The sequence below is a fragment of the Esox lucius genome, chromosome 1 (assembly GCF_011004845.1).
Source record: "Esox lucius isolate fEsoLuc1 chromosome 1, fEsoLuc1.pri, whole genome shotgun sequence".
NCBI lineage: Eukaryota > Metazoa > Chordata > Actinopteri > Esociformes > Esocidae > Esox > Esox lucius.
Window position 1 is genome coordinate 21,020,327 of NC_047569.1, and position 18,827 is coordinate 21,039,153.

At 46.2% G+C, this 18,827-nt stretch overlaps 1 protein-coding gene across 6 annotated transcripts in view; it reads left to right on the forward strand.

Annotated features, from left to right (window-relative positions):
• Positions 1-18,827, forward strand: part of igsf9ba (immunoglobulin superfamily, member 9Ba) — a 62,734-nt gene that overhangs the window by 33,514 nt on the left and 10,393 nt on the right. For 3 of the 6 annotated variants that reach the window (XM_010892226.3, XM_010892225.3, XM_010892222.3), the window contains exons 5-19: positions 2,689-2,806; positions 5,372-5,516; positions 6,810-6,955; positions 7,870-8,012; positions 8,782-8,922; positions 9,016-9,135; positions 9,241-9,391; positions 10,101-10,224; positions 13,476-13,651; positions 13,919-14,145; positions 15,036-15,120; positions 15,350-15,511; positions 15,601-15,646; positions 16,114-16,200; positions 16,926-18,578. In XM_010892226.3, the coding sequence (XP_010890528.1) occupies positions 2,689-2,806; positions 5,372-5,516; positions 6,810-6,955; positions 7,870-8,012; positions 8,782-8,922; positions 9,016-9,135; positions 9,241-9,391; positions 10,101-10,224; positions 13,476-13,651; positions 13,919-14,145; positions 15,036-15,120; positions 15,350-15,511; positions 15,601-15,646; positions 16,114-16,200; positions 16,926-18,578 (3,524 nt within the window). Of the gene's footprint in view, positions 1-2,688; positions 2,807-4,162; positions 5,168-5,371; positions 5,517-6,809; positions 6,956-7,869; positions 8,013-8,781; positions 8,923-9,015; positions 9,136-9,240; positions 9,392-10,100; positions 10,225-13,475; positions 13,652-13,918; positions 14,146-15,035; positions 15,121-15,349; positions 15,512-15,600; positions 15,647-16,113; positions 16,201-16,925; positions 18,579-18,827 lie in introns of those variants that run through there. The other 3 variants (XM_020050710.2, XM_034292957.1, XM_010892224.3) reach the window with 3 other exon arrangements.

Sequence of the window (18,827 nt, forward strand, 5' to 3'; positions counted from 1 at the left end):
ACTTCATTACTAATTAATTTTCTTTATAAAATTTTTATTTTACCAGGCATTTCAATTAAGAACAAATTATTATTCACAAAACTAGCCTGGCAGGAGGCAAAAGATTAAATAAAAAGAGACTGAAAACACAGTCAGAAGGCACATCGCAACAGCACATGTATGTGTCTTCAGCTGTAATATTCAGCTCTTTTAGTCACACTAGGGGAAGAAGGGCTATTCTTCCTATCAAACCACATGACCTTTGTTTTAGAGATGTTTAGAACAAGGTTAAGGGCAGAGAAAGCTTAATGGAGAATAAGAAAACTGGGTTATAAAACACTAATTCAGGGGAGGGGCTACCTGAACATAATACTGTTATCATCTGCATATAAATGGATGAGAACTTCCTATTGCCTGTGCTGTGTTTTTTATGTCAATAGAAGAAGTGTGGGTCCTACAGTCTTGCCTTGTGGTACTCCCTTCGTGTCACGTAGGGGTAAGACAGCAAATGTTCCAACGTTACACATTGGACTCTTTGAGAAAGGTAATTTGTAAACCATTCCAAGAATTGCTCACATACATCAATACTCCTTAGCCAGGCCTCAAGGATGGAATGGTACCATATCAAAACTTGAAAGGTCCTTCCAAGATCTTCAAAATACAGGGCAAGATAGAGATCGGCCTATAACAGTTAGTATCAGCTTGATCTCCTCTTTTAAATGGAGGACATTTAGCAACTGCTTTCTAAGCATTTAGAATTTTTGCCAAGTGAAAGGATAAGTTAAAAAGGTGAGAAAGAGCCTCTGTGATGATTGGAGCTGCTAGCTTGAGGGAGAAAGGATTTCAGCCATCTGACCCAGATGTTTTTTTAGGGTTCAGTTTAAGAAGCTCATTCAGCGCCTCTGACTCAGTGATCTCCTGCAGAGAGAACCTGTCTAATGGGCCTGTATAAAGAAAGGAAGGATTTACAGGGCTAGTCATATTGGCATGGAGACGGGACATTGGATAGGCAAGGAGGTGTTGTTGAGTCAAACAGAGATCCAGATTTGATGAAAGGGTGATTAAAGAGCAATATCATTATCTCCTCGTCTGTAAAAAACACATCATGAATGATAAGGAACATAAAGGGTCTGGATACTTATGTACATTAGATATTTACGTTTTTTATTCTCGATAAAATGGTACAAACTTAATCCAAAGACTCCTGTCAGTCAGGCCCTAGAAGGCCTTCAGAGGGCGGTTCCCTGAGGGGAGGCAGAACAGTCCAGGTGTATCAAACCTTGGCTGCAACCCCCCCCCCCCCGCCCCCCCCCCCCCCCCCCCCCCATATCAATAGTGTGTCAGTGTGTGTACCACTTATGGCTCTCTCACCCTCAAACTGCCACCCCTTACTCTCTCTACCCTTACTGTCTCACCCCTCCCTCTCTCCCCCTTTACTTTCTCGCCCCTCTCACATTCCCACAGCCAAGCCTCATCAAAGGTCAGAGTGGAGTAGCCCCGGGCTTACACACGTTTGCCTTAGTAAATGATCAGAGGATGTCCTCATGTATTCTTAATCCCCCCCCCTACTGCATCAATATTATATTACTCTTAATATGAATGTTACACTAAATATGAATATCAGCAGTGAAGCGAGTGCCTCACATCAAAAACTATACTCTAATGCAAACAGCATTTTTTGCCATATTGGTAGTGAGTGTGGAATATGTTCATGATCTGTTTGATCCCTCAAATTGCTTTTGATTTCTACATGGCTGGTTTTGCTTTGAAAGGAAACTGGAAAAAGTTCTGTATTCTTAAACCAAGCTGCGGTCTGTACATTTGAGGACTCTACCTTAGTAAACACATGAGGCAGGCTTGTTAGCTTTCCCAGCTAGCTGGCCTCCATGGGGACCTGGTAGAGAATAGATGGAATGTTCCAACGGAGGAGAGAATAGGTAGAATCGTATAGTCGTCGTGTCAGCACCCCCTGCTGTTTTCTGGATCCTTCGCATCCATTTAAATGCTGTGTAACCTCTCCTAAGACTGAAACTCCAGGTCTAAAGGGTATTGAAATGGCCTGTTGACTATTACACTGCTGCATAGTGTAGGTTACTGTGTCATCGTGACTGGGGCCCAGCTCAGTGTGTTTGTCCTGCAGTGGAGAGGGATCAACAGTGAGTCATACCGAGGCAGGATGGACCACTGTCTAGGTGTGTCTAGTAGCTGCTAAGCTCCCTTGGCTGAAAGGTTTGAGAGACAGATGAATGGGAATAATCCCTGAGGTTTAGCGGATTCCCTCCAATTGGCTTGACTGGACAGAGCTACATCTGTTTGTAGCCCAAATGAACAGAAGCCAGCAACCCTACTGCATTATTTATAAGGGTGTTTTTATTAGGTTGGGTTAATGTGTTCCCTCCCTGCCTATTGGTTCCGGCCAGAGTCCTTTTTAGCCGCGCCAGAGGAAATACAGGCGCACAGGGAGACATTTCTTAGTTTACTGCTTCGAGAGATTAGCTTCATATCACAACTAAAGTTAATTAGTTTAGCGTGTCGGCTGTACGCTTTATTTTAATACCTCTGTGCAGAGACCCACCCACCCGCTCACAGAGAAAAAAACATAAATTGTTACCAAAGAGCGCAAAATCTTAACCTCGCCTTGATTTGATGTGCGCCATTTTTCTAGGTTATTAAGTTTTGTTCTTTCTTTCGTAAAAATGTCCACTACAGGTGCACGACGGGAGTCTGACGGTGCTGGGGATCACTCGGGACGACCGAGGGGCGTATACATGTCGAGCCTTCAGTGACCAGGGGGAGGTGCTCCACACCACGCGTCTGCTGGTCCAAGGTATGAAGGCTGGAGTCACACCGTGGAATCACAGATGGGTGCAGCGTGGTAGAGGCTGGGGTCACACCGTGGGATCACAGACGGGTGCAGCGTGGTAGAGGCTGTGGTCACACCGTGGAATCACAGACGGGTGCAGCGTGGTAGAGGCTGTGGTCACACCGTGGAATCACAGACGGGTGCAGCGTGGTAGAGGCTGTGGTCACACCGTGGAATCACAGACGGGTGCAGCGTGGTAGAGGCTGTGGTCACACCGTGGGATCACAGACGGGTGCAGCGTGGTAGAGGCTGGGGTCACACCGTGGAATCACAGACAGGTGCAGCGTGGTAGAGGCTGGGGTCACACCGTGGGATCACAGACGGGTGCAGCGTGGTAGAGGCTGTGGTCACACCGTGGAATCACAGACGGGTGCAGCGTGGTAGAGGCTGTGGTCACACCGTGGGATCACAGACGGGTGCAGCGTGGTAGAGGCTGTGGTCACACCGTGGAATCACAGACGGGTGCAGCGTGGTAGAGGATGGGGTCACACCGTGGGATCACAGACGGGTGCAGCGTGGTAGAGGATGGGGTCACACCGTGGGATCACAGACGGGTGCAGCGTGGTAGAGGCTGTGGTCACACCGTGGAATCACAGACGGGTGCAGCGTGGTAGAGGATGGGGTCACACCGTGGGATCACAGACGGGTGCAGCGTGGTAGAGGATGGGGTCACACCGTGGGATCACAGACGGGTGCAGCGTGGTAGAGGCTGTGGTCACACCGTGGAATCACAGACGGGTGCAGCGTGGTAGAGGATGGGGTCACACCGTGGAATCACAGACGGGTGCAGCGTGGTAGAGGATGGGGTCACACCGTGGAATCACAGACGGGTGCAGCGTGGTAGAGGCTGGGGTCACACCGTGGGATCACAGACGGGTGCAGCGTGGTAGAGGCTGTGGTCACACCGTGGAATCACAGACGGGTGCAGCGTGGTAGAGGCTGTGGTCACACCGTGGAATCACAGACGGGTGCAGCGTGGTAGAGGCTGGGGTCACACCGTGGAATCACAGACAGGTGCAGCGTGGTAGAGGCTGGGGTCACACCGTGGGATCACAGACAGGTGCAGCGTGGTAGAGGCTGTGGTCACACCGTGGAATCACAGACAGGTGCAGCGTGGTAGAGGCTGTGGTCACACCGTGGAATCACAGACAGGTGCAGCGTGGTAGAGGGAGGGAGACATCACGACTTCTCTAGTGAGACGCACGCTGAGGATGGTTCGGTGGGGAGGGTTCCTAGGACACATGATGATGTGACTGAAGGTGGACAGAACAGCTTGTCCTGACCGTCTGAATGTCTCACATCCGAGGCCGGTAACGACTGCCACACAACGTCTGCCACACAAGTACAGTGTACTTGTGTTAACATCTACTACACAAGTATATTGTGTTAAGATGTATGAATGAAGTACTCCCACTATCCATTTAAACAGTCTGTTTCCGGCCTTCGTCACAGTATTCAGGGATACTGAGATATTTAGTCTATCAGTCGATACTCTCAGTCCGCTTCTGCTGCAGCTGGTCAGTGTGTGTGTATGTGTGTGTGTGTGTGTGTGTGTGTGTGTGAGCATGTGTGTGTATCACTGTCTGTCTGAGGCATACATCACTGTCTGTGTCCGGTCCATTAACCAGGCTCTCTGTCTCGGCTAGACAGACACAGATCTGGGCTCTGCTCTGCTCAGATAGATGGATCTGATACAGACTTCCTCCACTTTCTGCCTCTGCTTCTCTGTCTACATCACACACACAGACACACACAGATACACACACACACCCACCCAATATGCACTGGGAAGCAGTGGAAGATAACAGGCTGTATATTACAGAGGATAAAGCAGTTGGTTTTATGGTAGGGTCAGCTAGGCCTGATGGTGAGGTAAAGATGTATCAATTTCTGTCAAACACACAGGCACTGACCAGCCTTTAAAAGGAGGATGAATGAGAAGAATAAAGCTTTTGCAAATATGAAATGAATTAGAATACATCTGGGATATCATGATAGGTATATGATTTTGTATACAAGTGATATTGCAGCTTGTTTTCTTAAAAAATAAGTTTACTAAAGAGTATCTATAAACAGGATCTGTGGAAATGTGTCTGTGATCTTGACTAAGGCTCTCTGACAATTACAGGAATCTATCTGAGGAGCCATGAGTTTCACTCAAATAGTCGGTTTTGATTGTTTTGTGAATCAACTATTCCTTTCACTAGTCCCTCCTGAGGAATAAAGCCATTCAGTGGGAAAAACTAGGAGGCTTGTAGCTGGGCTCAGTCATGAGAGAGCCTGTAATACACAGAGAAGCAGAGAAGAGCCACTTCCTCAGGGATGGTTCGTATTGAGGAGGCGTCCACAATTCTGAGGTTTAAGATGTATAATACATGCTTAATGTATATCTCACGGGCTACAAAAGACCGTGCACATGGTCTACTTCATGTTACTGTAAACCTTCTGAGTAGGTAGTAGGAGAACCTTTTGAAGATCTGTATTTATGTTTAGTTCAGTACACTAAAAGCCTTTGTTTGTATCCTCTAGGACCACCGTATATTAAGTCGCCGCCTGAGAACATCACTGTAAACATATCCCAAAATGCACGCTTCACCTGTCAAGCGGAGGCGTATCCTGGCAACCTGACCTACACCTGGTTTTGGGAGGAAGATAACGTCTACTTCACTAAGAAGTAAAGTTATAATCAAGTGTGTGTGTGTGTCTGTCTGTCTGGTTGCCTGTGTTTGTGTGTCTGTGTTTTTTTTGTCTGTGCATCCTCTCTTCCTGTCTACCCAGGCCCACTAGCTAAAAGGCTTTTGAACCTCTGGTCCTTTGATTCTTAAGTATTTTGTTCTCGATATAGAGTGTTTTGTCATCATTTTTGAGTCTTCCTGTGCTGGTGTTTAGAATTTTCATTTGTGTGGGTGTGATTTTTTATATGTGTGCATGAACGTGTGGCTGTTTGTATGTTCTAGCATGTGTGTGTGTGTGTGTGTGTGTGTTTGTATGTGTGTTGGTGCCCTGTCCTGCTGTGGCCTGGCAGCAGTAAGAAAAGGCCTAGCAGGGGGCTGTCTGGAGCATGCCAGCCGGGTTAACACGCTCGGATGACAATATCACATGACTCAGTGCTTTTGTCATCACATGCCCTTCATACTATAGTGACGATCTGAATGCTTTCCTGGAGTTGTGTTAGACTCTTCCCAAGCACTGCTTTAGTTTAGTGACAGAGACGTTTTAAAAAGAACAAGTGACTAGGAGACCAAGTGTCTGTCTGGTAGAATGAACCTTTCAGATTACCTTAGAAAGAATCCATCTCTAATTTAAAGACCTAGAAAGTACATAATGTGCATAATGAACCTTGGAAGTAAAGACACTACTAATGTGGTTGGACTATTTCTTCTCACCTGGTAGCCAACAGTCTTTCAAGACAGCCTGTATGATTAAATATTTTAGGTGCATACTATGTATGCTCAGACAATTAGAATATCCCCCAAACTATTTCTAATGCATTATGTCCTCTCAAATGTTACCAAAATGTACAAGGGGTGCAATACGCATGTTCATGAAATAAGAATATCTGCCAGGTTATTTTTCATGAGGGTACTTAATTTTAAGTGGCGGTGAGAGAGATAACACAAGAGCTCCATCATCAGGGGATTATGGCATTATGGGAATATATTTAATGTACAGTAGCATGGAGGAAAACCCTCACATGTCAGGGAACACTTGAAAAAACTGTAAAAAAAAAAAAGTATACAGCATTTACATTCTTAGCAGATGCTCATATTCATAGTGAACTAGTAAGCTCATACATTTTCAGACTGTTTCATCCATGCTCCAATTTTTGGAATCTATTCAGCCTGGATGGTTAATAGACCATGCTGCCCTCTGGTGGCAAGACTTGGCAGACACCATGCAGCCCCTAGTGTCAGAGTGAGTCTTTAATGCTATGCCGTGTTTGGTCACGTCTGCTTCTTCTTGGCAGTGACCTGAAAAACCGAGTCCGCATCCTCATTGATGGAACCCTCCACATCTTCCGGGTGAAACCAGAGGATGCAGGGAAATACACTTGCAGCCCGAGCAACAGTCTCGGAACCCCGCCGTCGGCGTCAGCACACCTGACCGTTCTGTGTGAGTGTTACCATGGCAACGTGGAGGGAGGTAGTGGGGGAGGGGCGGAGGACGCTGACTAGCGGTACTGGAACAGCAGGAAAAACCACAGTACTACAGTGTGGTAACAGTCAGAGCACTGCTGCTGTATGGTCTGTATGTGTGATGCTGGCGGAATGTCGTTGTTTGAGGTCGGGATAAGGGAATGACATGGTATCCCTGCTGTGTCATCTCATCATCTCCCTCATCACCCTAGTATTAGCATATTTTCAGTCTATGATTGTCGCACTAGTCGATAATCGTCCATATTCCACTGAAAGACACTGAAAGAAACAATCTGTTTGTCTCAACCATACATTGCTTGCTGCTTAGTGTTTTCTACCCTTCGAGCAAGAGCCCTGGTCTCCTCAATGTGCCAGACTGTATTTAAACAGTGACATTTTAGGTAATCTCCTATCTGGGTGGAAAACGTCAGCAGGCTGGAGAGTTTTAAATCATCAGTCTTAGCATGCTCGCTGCTATGCTAATTTCCACTGGAGTCGCTGGTCATTGATTCCTGTGAGTGACTGACTGAGTGAGTGAGTGAGTGAGTGAGAGAAAGTTACATGCCTATGTGTGATCAGTGTCCTTCGTTAAAAAATTATGCAGTCTTACAAAGCTGTAATTTTTCCTGTACTATAGAAAATTATAGTTAAGAACCATTAGGTAGCAGCTGTTCTGGGGCCTCAAAGAAGTAAGTTATTTGAGTAATTTTTGTTTGTTTTCCATACTGACAAGTTTATTGGTAGAAGTACCTGACAGTTCTAATTGTAACATAACAATTTCAAACTTGACATGTTCTAGTCTATTTTCGCTGAAATTATCTCCTGTCCAATTCTCCCAAACTGCATGGCCCGTTTCTCCAAAACTGAACTTTTGTGCTTCTAACCTCCTAGATCCTGCCCGCGTAGTCAACATGCCATCGATCATATATGTCCCACGGAAACTGCCTGGGGTCATCCGTTGCCCAGTGGACGCCAACCCGCCAGTGACATCAGTGAAGTGGGAAAAAGATGGCTACCCTCTACGAGTGGAGAAGGTCAGTCTCAGGACGCCGGGGCTCTGTCAGAACTGATCCTGATTATGCCTCATCCACTATTTAAGCTTTGACTGTGGTATGATTGTTGGTGTCAGACGTTGCGGTCCCAGCATCTAACCTCCTGGGTTTTTTACACACTAATGTCTCTCGAATATACAAAGAACGGTGAAAGGTGATTGTGGTGAACAAGGGAGGGGTTTTGAAGGGCAGCTATTTATGGGCCAATGCCTGCTTTGTTGTGAGAAGTGGCCAATGCTCCTGTGCTAATCTGAAACCCAGTGTACGGAATGGCATTTGAGTATCAAAAGTGTACTTTTTTTATGAGACTTTCATTATTTATTTTTTTAAACCAGTTACTGTAGATGGCTAGCTAATAGCTATACAGTACCTAAAATGAAAACAATGAGATTGTTATAGTTATTTTCGATTGTTGAATTTAAAAATAGACAAAAGAAGTCTGTATTCAACTCCAAGAACATCGGTGGTGGGATATATATATATATTCAGTGGCTGTTATGTGGGTGAAAACAGCTCGTTAATGAGACAGGGCAGTGGAGAATGGCCAGAATCGTTCAAACTGACAGAAAGGCAGAGAATATTTGAATAACCGCTCTTTACAACAGGTGTGCAGAAGGGCAACTCTGAACGCACAACACGTCATGCCTTGAAGCAGATGGAGGCAAAAAGGTGTTCTGACCTAAACTAGTTAGGTGTACCTAATGAAGTCGCCAATGAGAATATGCTGACAGGAACTCCTCTGTTGCCACAGTACCCCGGATGGAGCCAGGCGCCTGATGGTAGTATCCGGGTGGCGGAGGCCACAGAAGACTCCCTGGGCACCTACACCTGTATGCCTTACAATGCCTTGGGTACAATGGGCCAGTCGGAACCGGCCACTCTGGTGCTAAAGGTACTGCTGCTTTAAAAAAAACTCCAGACGCATTTGATCTCTCACTTTTTTGTTGACCCAATTGTGAAATGGTTTGTTTGCGTTGGACCACAGGATCCCCCTTACTTTAACGTGAGGCCTGGGGGGGAATACCGTCAGGAGGCTGGAAGAGAGCTGGTCATCCCTTGTGCTGCTTCTGGAGACCCCGAGATACCAACCATCACTTGGAGGAAGGTATGAACCCCACTACAGCTGATAAGAAAAACATGTACAACTGTATATTTGCTTCTTTCTCAGTATGACACGCAAATCCAGTTGAAGTGTGTGTGTGTGTTGTAGGTGGGGAAGCCTAGCAAGAGTAAGCACAACATCCTTCCCAGCGGCAGCTTACAGTTCCTGTCCCTCAGCAAGGAGGATCATGGGGAATGGGAGTGTGTGGCCACCAATGTGGTCACCAGCATCACTGCCAGCACGCGCCTCTTCGTCATCGGTACAGACCCTGTAACCTCGACCCATGCATGTCTGATTAACCCAGTCATGGGTACAATCTCTCCTATGTTTCAGCTCTTCGGGGTCGGGCTGAATTATGTCAGCCAAGTGCCTTGGTTGTATATGTTTACAGTACACGAGTCCACAACAAGCTAGCCTTAGGCCCTTGCTGTCGTACAGCCATCTCAAGTGTCCCTTCAGTGTTAATGGTGCTGGAGTGTGGAGTGTCGGCTTTTGATGTTTCTGAATGGATAGTGGTCAGACAAGCCTTCCATAATTCCCATTTGAAGGGGCTGGCTCCTGGGCACACAACACTTCCACACAGCTGGTGGGTGGGATGGTGTAACCATGGACCTTCACTTACCTTTAACTCATTATGGTCGCCACCTCACGCAGTCAGGCAGGCCATTTACAGTCACTGTAGGCATGTATACTGTATATGCTTGAAAGGTCTGTGAATGAGAATTATAGCATAATGTATATTTGAAGTCTAGGGGCTTTTTTTGTACATTGGGCACATTTTTTAAAAATAAACTGTAATGGGATTGACAAACTTGAACTATACTCTAGTTATTAGATTGTTATCCTAACCTTCACTTTAAAGTACATAGAGACCTGCTGTATTACTCTTTGGTGGTCAGAGTAATAATATAAACTGCACATAAGAGAGGTGTAGAGTGGTAGACTTTGGTATGTTCTCTGATCCTCAGGCACCAGCCCACACGCTCCTAGCAACATCCGTGTGTTGCCGTCAGCGACCTCAGCCAATGTGTCCTGGGAGCCGGGTTATGATGGAGGCTATGAGCAGACATTCTCGGTGTGGTATGGCCCAGTGTGAGTACTCCGAGCGTGCGCTAGTCTACTGTTACGTGTTAGGGCCCCTACCACACTCTCAGGGGTTCTAGACATTCCTTGACAGCGTGAAAAAGGTGAATCTCTTCCATCACAAAGGTTATGTGATGGAAGAGGTTCAAATAAATACTAAATATGTATTTGTATTTACGGTTATGTCTAATTGCAACAACTCCCAATGGATTTGGATGAGTTGAAGGTCTTGGCAAGACTGGCACGCTTTGTTTGCTTTGCAGGCACCTGTGTCACTTGACAAAGTTGTTAGAGCGCACTGAGACCAAGATGTCCCTGCTTACGATTCCTCCCCCTTCATGTGCAATGCTGTTTTCCCAGCACTCATAAGACAGTAACACAGTAAATGTTGAACCTAGCCTGAGGTGGTTAGCTTGGTGGTACTAAAGAGCACCTTAGACTAATGCACCTCTTGGGAGCGCTAATCTTTAACAGTTATAATAATTACAATGTAGCAATGACAACTTATTAGAAGATCACAGGCCTGGCTTACTCAGGTTCATGGCTTTCAGATATTCAGTTATTTTTTACTTAATAATAAAAAATGATATTAACAATGTTAACATTGCTTATAACATTGTATTTGATTGATACCTATTTCAGCATTGGGATTTCCATTGGCTTTTGAAAAACTCATAAATGTCTTTAAGCCAAGTTGAAGCTACACAACTGATATTGCTCAAACTAAACATCTGATGTCATTCTGTAATCAGTGAAACATTCGGTTCCTCAAATAATCCATCATCTAACCAAAGGTGCAAACAAGACAACAATGAACGTGTTGTCTGCCACAAATGATTAACCATCTCCTTAGCCAGTCGTCTCTAGGACAAGATGAATCGTTCACCCCTGTTTTGTAATAATTGTGCTAATGGAGCCTCATATCCCTGGGAACATGTGCCAAATGTCACATTTCAAATATGTAGGTGTCTTGCCATAGAGATCCGGACGTTAATAGAAATCACTAGTCACTATAACAAGCCACTGGGGCTGTGGTCCCCTCTCAATTCACATACTTTTACTACATACTTTTACATACATACTGTACTCAAGTATGCACTGTGTCAGTGATGTTAACATACTGTTCAGTATATAATAAACCATTATGCCGGTATTGGGACATACAACCATGCCGTTAAATTAACAATGATCCTTAGCGGTACTGATGCAACAAATGGAACCAGAGTATTTTTTTTTTGCGTGTGACATTGACAACTATTTGTGTTTGCTAACAGAGGTTATAGTTTTTAACAGGGATGAAAAAATACATAGTTTTCATAGAAATCGCCTGTACATTTGTGCAATGTATACAATGTTAAGCTCAATGAACAACCTAGAAAATGTGGCATTGTCTAGTTTTGTAGTTACTCTTGCTTACTGTAGTCCCTCTTCTTGTCAGAATAACATCATTACTAGGTACAGTTAATGGAACAAGATAGGTTATCAGCAATTATCCTTTAGTGAAAAGTCAAGAGAATAATTTCAAACACCTTCACTTCTTTTGGGCAACGGGTTGTGGCCTATATTATCCCAAAAAGAATGCATGGGTGCGTACTGCAAAAATCCACTGGAAATAGTCAACCCTCCGACACTTTTGGTATACCGTTTCCAACACACTCGGGTTTGGGACATACTGTCTTTCATTTCACATACTCTATGGTATGGCTAGCATGTGAATTGAGACGGGGCCTGTGTTGCGGGATATCTCGGAAACCAGTAGTTCATTCTTGAAGAAATCTGGGTCAATGATGCGTCTTGCCAGTATAAAAACTACACTGATTGGCTTAATAGTTTCATGACATCAAGCTATTAAAAATCTAAGTATTAAAATTCAATAGATACAGTGGTGACCAATTGTACTAGCCTCCACGTGCCCCCTGGGCAAATCTGAAAACCAGGGACTCACAATGAATCAGTGCAATGACGCACCTAACTGTGAGGCGATGACTTGCCACTGTGACATTCATGGGCCCCCGCATTTATTTTTAAACATGGTCTTGCAAATAACGCATATACACCGATCGGCCAAAACATTATGACCACTGACAGGTGAAGTGAATAACACTGATACACCGATCGGCCAAAACATTATGACCACTGACAGGTGAAGTGAATAACACTGATAATCTTGTTATCATGGCACCTGTCAGTGGGTGGGATGTATCAGGCAGCAAGTGAACATTCTGTCCTCAAGGTTGATCTGTTAGAAGCAGGAAAAATGGGCAAGCATAATTGACCACATGGTGGCGCTACAACAGGAACATGTTTGTGTTTCTTTATCTGTTTTAGTCAGTGTTGACATTTGCACCTGTTTCGCTAACCCCCATGAAATCTGGCACAAATTTAGGATAATATATTGTGGATATGGAGCGGTTGGGTCTGGTGAGTAGGGAAACTTGTTAATTATTTGATTTACTCGATAGTATTCAAAACATACTATCATCAAATAGATACTACAACACAGTGAAGTTCACATAGTTTTATAGTCCTGAAGTAATAATACTCTCAGTTACTCAGTATTTGTATTTGCATTATTTGCATAGTTGAAGAGTAGGGCATACAGTAAATCACAGAGGATGCATAATTCATGTGTTTGTTTATTGCCGTAATGGAATGGATTGGAAAGACATTGCAGTTACATTCTATTAGGTATCATCCACGAGACACTGTGAAATCTCTATTATAATTTTATGTACATGTCAGCAGTCGTAAGAGCCATACTGTGTCGGTTGAGAAGCTGTGTGTGAGAATTAATTATCCGATAGAAGTGGTGCTTTGGCAGTCTAATATTAACACCCAATCTCATTCATTTCTTTGTCATGGCCTGATGACTCTTAATGGAAGTTTGTTGATGGCAATATTAAACTGTGCACACTGAAGAAAATTGCATATGCATGGAGGCATCTCTTGTGTACTTTAATCAATTCCTTTGTGTAGATAGCTGTTACTCATCAATGTACTCATAAAAAGTAAAAATGATCTAATTGCATTTAGTTAAGAATTTCCAATATGATGGCAGTAAAGAAAACATCAAACAGAGTGAAAGATACCTGGAAGCAGGTTTTTTTTTGCAACACTGTGGCCTGTTTCCAATATATACTAATCTAAAGATTTCATTTATCTGTATATCGCTTTACTGAGAGTTACCAGGAATGTATGTTGGAATGGTGTACAGCAGAGGTTCAGGTTGCAATTGATACCTCTGTATTTTATCTCCCAAGGTTGAAAAAGGATAATTTTGGCCCACATGACTGGCACTCCATGCCAGTGTCTGGGTCTCAGACGTGGTTGGTGGTGCCGGGGCTGGAGCCCAGGACAGAGTACCAGTTCAGTGTCCTGGCACAGAATAAGCTGGGTACAGGCCCTTTCAGCGAGGTTGTGACAGTTAACACTGGAGGTGGGTGGGACCAGCCAAGTCTACTACATTAATACTGTATGCCCTATACTGCAGATATGGGTGTTTGTACATCAAAGTGTGTACCTTGCAGACAAGCCATCAGGACTCTCACGATATCACTGAAACAACTGCCATCTAGTGTAATCTTCTAGACAGCAACTTAACATTGGTCACTTCGGTTTATCTATTTATGTCTGTGTTATGGCTTGTTTAATTATGAATTGGTTAACTTCCTTCTAAGACTGGTCTGTGTTCTTTTCCCCTCAGTATCTCCCTTGAGTACCCCTGAACCACAGGTGCTACTTACTCCACCACGGTGCCTCACAGCCAATCGCACACAACATGGAGTCCTACTCACGTGGCTCCCTCCAGCCAATCACTCCTCGCCTGTCGACCGCTACATCATGGAGTTCCGTCTTGGGGAAAGGTGGGACGTCCTCGACGACCTGATCCCTCCCACAGAGACTGAGCTAATAGCCAGGGACCTAGTTCAGGTAAAGGTCCATATACACTGTACCTTAATATATGAACAATGTTTGCGGTAACAACTGTCAATGAGTAATTATTGAAGAATGCCATGATGTCACATAATCATGTAATTTGAGTGTTATAAACTGTTCATAAGACAATAATAAACAAATTAACAATCGACCTGTAAATCCTAAATCCTTTCAAACCTAGAATGTGGAGTTTGGGAAATACGGGAAACAATACATAGAAGTCCCAGTACAGCCACAGAGTCAGCATAGAACCAAGCAGACAGCTGCTAAAAAACTATTATCAAATTTAGATTAGCTAGTATGCTTTATAACATATCCAGATAGCTAGCTAGCTACAATCCTGTCCAGTAGAAAAAATGCTAGCTCTTCATCTGTCCACAGCTCTTCAGCTACCACAGCTCAGAGAAAAATTCTAGTTTTTGATTCTAGTTTTCCTTGCCCAATCTGACTCTACTTCTGTATCTACTTCTTTTCTTTTGCACCTATGAAACGTTCATTTTTCTTCGGACTGGGCACTGAAGAGGCTTCAGCAGTTGCTGGGTCAAATGTTTAAACCGTGTGGTGGAGATGCCTCTATGGAGGTGTCACACTAGACCTGTGTTTTTTCTCAAGCTCTGCTGTTGTCCAACAACACACAATACCAACAACACTTGAGAAACATGTAGCGACGCCAAACTGTGGTCTAGAAAGATGCTGTCTCACTAATATGCATATCCACAGATCCCTCTCAATGTATTGTAATATTTCAATACTTAACATCTTTATTTTGGTTTATGCCACATTTACTTTGCGTGAAGTCTTTATGCTGAGGTGATTTGGACTATGTTTGATTCATGTGTGTGGAATGTACAGTGGAGGAGTTTCTTGTATTGTGTCCCTGGCAGGAGTCGTGGTATGAGTTCAGAGTCATGGCCGTCATGGATGACCTCATTAGTGACAGCAGTAATGTGGTGGGAGTGTCAAGCACTGGTAAGTGTTATACCTAGCGTATTACACAATACAGACCAGAATTAGATTAAAGTAATATTCAAATATTCCCATAAAAAGATAACAATGAAACAGACTCTTTGAATGCTGTACGACTGATATTTTGCTGCATTAAATTTGCCTTAATGGTCAGGTTTGATTTGAAGGTTTGATTTTTGCAAAGTCCATTGCCAAGCCCATTTTGAATCTCCGGGGAACTCTTCCCCCTCAGACCCCTTCCCCCCGGCAGAGGTGACTGAAGAGGGCTTGGCAAGGCCTGTGGTGGCAGGTGTTGTGGCAACCATCTGCTTTCTGGCAGCTGCGGTGCTCTTCAGTACTCTAGCAGCCTGCTTTGTCAACAAACAGCACCGTCACAAACTCAAACGCAAGCCGGGTAGGCCTTAACCTTTGAATTTCTATCTCCTACTGCCCATTCTCTGGTTTTGGTTATAATCTCTAAATCTCTGGTTTGCCTCTTCTCAGACCCTCCCCTGTCTGTAACACACTTCAGGAAAAGCATTGACTCACCGTAAGTACTAAGAACCAAACCAGATTATCATAGATCTTTTTTAAGATGCCAAACATCAGCGTTTTTGCTTAATCACAATGCAGAAGTTACTGCTTTGAATATGGATCCAAAAATAACTCTTGTATCCTGTCTTATGGATTATTGTTTTGGTTTGTTTGCTTCACTCCTTTTGAGTACCAACTGTCAGTGCAGGGTGGCTTTGCTGAAACATAAGTGTGGTTTTGATGTACAGTACCGTGTGTTTATGTCAAGGGTTTGGAGAGAGTTTTGGATGTAGATGTGTTCACTCGTTGTGAGAGCTCTAGATGGTTGGGGAAATGAAAATGGCATTTTAATGCATGCTCCAGTTCAGAGCAGGGAAGCCTGGTCCTTCGCCACTCCATGATTGTCCCTCCTATGTTGTGTGGAGGATTGGCTTAGTTGACAGATGACGGTGGCCCGTGTCGTTTGTGTGTCTCCCACCGCAGGCCTCCTCTCACCCCCTTGCCCGGGGTAGAGCCCTGCTGGGACCCGCCAGCCAGGAGCAGCTACATGCCCCCGCCCGCCAGCCCCCTGTGAGTGCTTAGCTGCCTGCACCATACCACAGTGCGTGCTGCGCTGCCCTACGCTATGCAGGCTTTGGCTGCATGGACAGTATTTGCATTGTATAGGTTTTACATGCTCGGTGCTCCGCTGGCCTAAACGCATGCAGAGTACATATATGCACTGTTTAGGGATCCGTGTTAGCCCTGGCTCAGCTGCATGTGAACTACTGTGCATATTGCACTGTATGTGTGTATACATGTTTTGACCTGGTTGACTTTGTTGCTTACCGTGCCACTCCTGGGGTGTGGCAGATCGTTCCCAGTGCCTAGTTTGATGTCATCGGCTTGTCTCTAATGCCATGGATTAATTCGGTGAAACGTACACTCGCACCCCCCCCCCGCCCCTGACCCAACCAACAAAACAAATGGGCGTGAACATGTATTTTTGTCGTGGCTGCTTGGAAACAGCTAATCTCTCATACTGTCGCCGTGGCTACGGTTAATAGCTGCAATGCTAGCAGAATGCTGCGGGCCGTACCTGGATGTGATCATAACGGAGGTTAAACACAAATGAAAAGGGTGTTTTTGCTTTGGTATGGTGCCATGGTTTAGGATTATCTCATCATTTGATATGTACTACGGAAAGCCTGCTATTTTACTCAGCGCAATTTGCCTATTAATTGATTAGAAACTGTGTGTTTAGAAGCCATCCGGTTTGAGTCTGCCCGTCTGTCTATCTTGGTTGTCTCTGGCAGGCTGTCTTCTGGGAAGATCAGTCCAGAGAGCTCCCCTGCCGCCTCACGGCCCCAGTCCGTATCCTCAGATGGAGCCCACGGGCCGGGCCTGTACGTCCGTAAGCTGCCCAGCCCCCAGAGAGACAGGGACAAAGAGCTCTCCTTCTACAAGAAAACCAAGCGCGCCATAGTCAGCAAGAAGTACAGCGTGTCCAAGCACGAGGCCGAGGTCACCAGCCCCATCGAGTTGATCAGCCGAGGTCCCGACGGTCGCTTCAGCATGGCCAGCCCGCCATCAGCCCACCGCCGTATCCAGGGCTTCCCCTTCGCCGAGGAGTCCGACATGTACCCCGAGTTCCGGCAGTCCGACGAGGAGAATGACTTTGATCCCGGGCCCCTGCCCCCGATCATGGCCACGCTCCGACCCCAGCTCTCCCCAACGTCCTCCAGCCTGGAGTCCACGCAGCCCCCCAACTACAGCCCCCGCCTCCATAGGCCCATGGAAGGTATGAGCTTTGCGGAGGGCAGTGGGCATCATGCTGCGGGGCAGGCCCCGGCCTCCCGCTACAGGGGCTTTCCCCAGGTGCCCTTCTATGGGTATCTAGGCAGCCGTGGTGAATCTGGGATCCCGCCACCTTTCTACATGCCTGACATCAGCCCGCGTAGCTCTGCTCTGTCCTCCCCCCCAGGCACTGCCGATGGGGGGCCCTATGGTTATCCTTCTATTCCGGAGGAGAGGGAAGAGATGGAACTCCATCATCAGTACACTGCCTCTGGCCATTCCCTCCCGCATACCCGCACCCCTCCCCCACGCTCTCCTCGCTCACCTGACAGCTGGCAGCCTCACGAGTTTCCCTTCCTGGGACTGGAGGGGCCCCGCTTTATTTTTCCACCACACCACCCCTTACATCATCACCAGGACCTCCCTGACCCCCCACCGTATCCACCTCTCCACTCTCTCCCCCCCAGCCGCCTGCACCTCCCCCCTCTGAAGGATCTATCCAGCCCTGGGCTCCTGCAGCTGGAGGTCCCAATGGCTCCGCAGGGCAGAGACCGACCCTCGGGGCCTCCAGCTAGGCGCTTAGCTATGCAACAGGCCCAGAGTCTTGGCCAGCTCAGACACACATCCCACGGCGTGGGCGTACCAGTGTTGCCTTACCCTGACCCGGCAGCCCGTGCAGGGAGCCCAAGCACAGCCCCCAGCAGCAGCCCCCAGTCCTGGCTCAGCCCAAGGTCAGGGCGCCGGACCGACCCCTCTCTACCCCCGCTGGTCCTCCAGCCCTCCCGACTCTCTCCCTTGTCCCAGAGCCCTCTTAGCACCCAGCCAGGCTCCCCGGATATTCTAGTCCGCCCCCCACCTCGGCCCAGCATTCTCCGCACCTCTCGATCTCTGGAGATGCCTGAAATCACCCTGCACCCCCAAGCCACAGTCAGTTTCTCCCGAAGGTCCTCCCTGGCCACGTCCCCCACCCAGGGCCAGCAGAGTAGCCGCAGGCCCAGCCCCAGTTATCGCCCCCACATGTCCTATGCCTCAACTGCAGCCAGTTACCCCTCCCAGTCCCCCTCTCCCCCCCTGGAGGGCAGGGATGTGTTCGGGCAGTGGCCATCCCAGAGAAGGACAGAGGAGGAGATGCTGCCCTCAGAGCCCTCTCAGCTTCAGATATCCGCCTCAGGGTAGGTGACCTATACCGGTCCGTCAGGAACAGCAACTCACTACTGCACACAACAAACGTCTCTAACCTGGGCAGTCAATTCTAAATGCAGTTTATAGAGTATTAAAATATGTATTTGCATACCAATAATGCATATTAACACTTATATGCAGAAAGCATGTATTCGTATTTGACACACAACAGATCAGTTTATAAACAATAATTCAACTTTTGTCAATACAGTCATTAGAATCAGGCAAAACAAGAACAT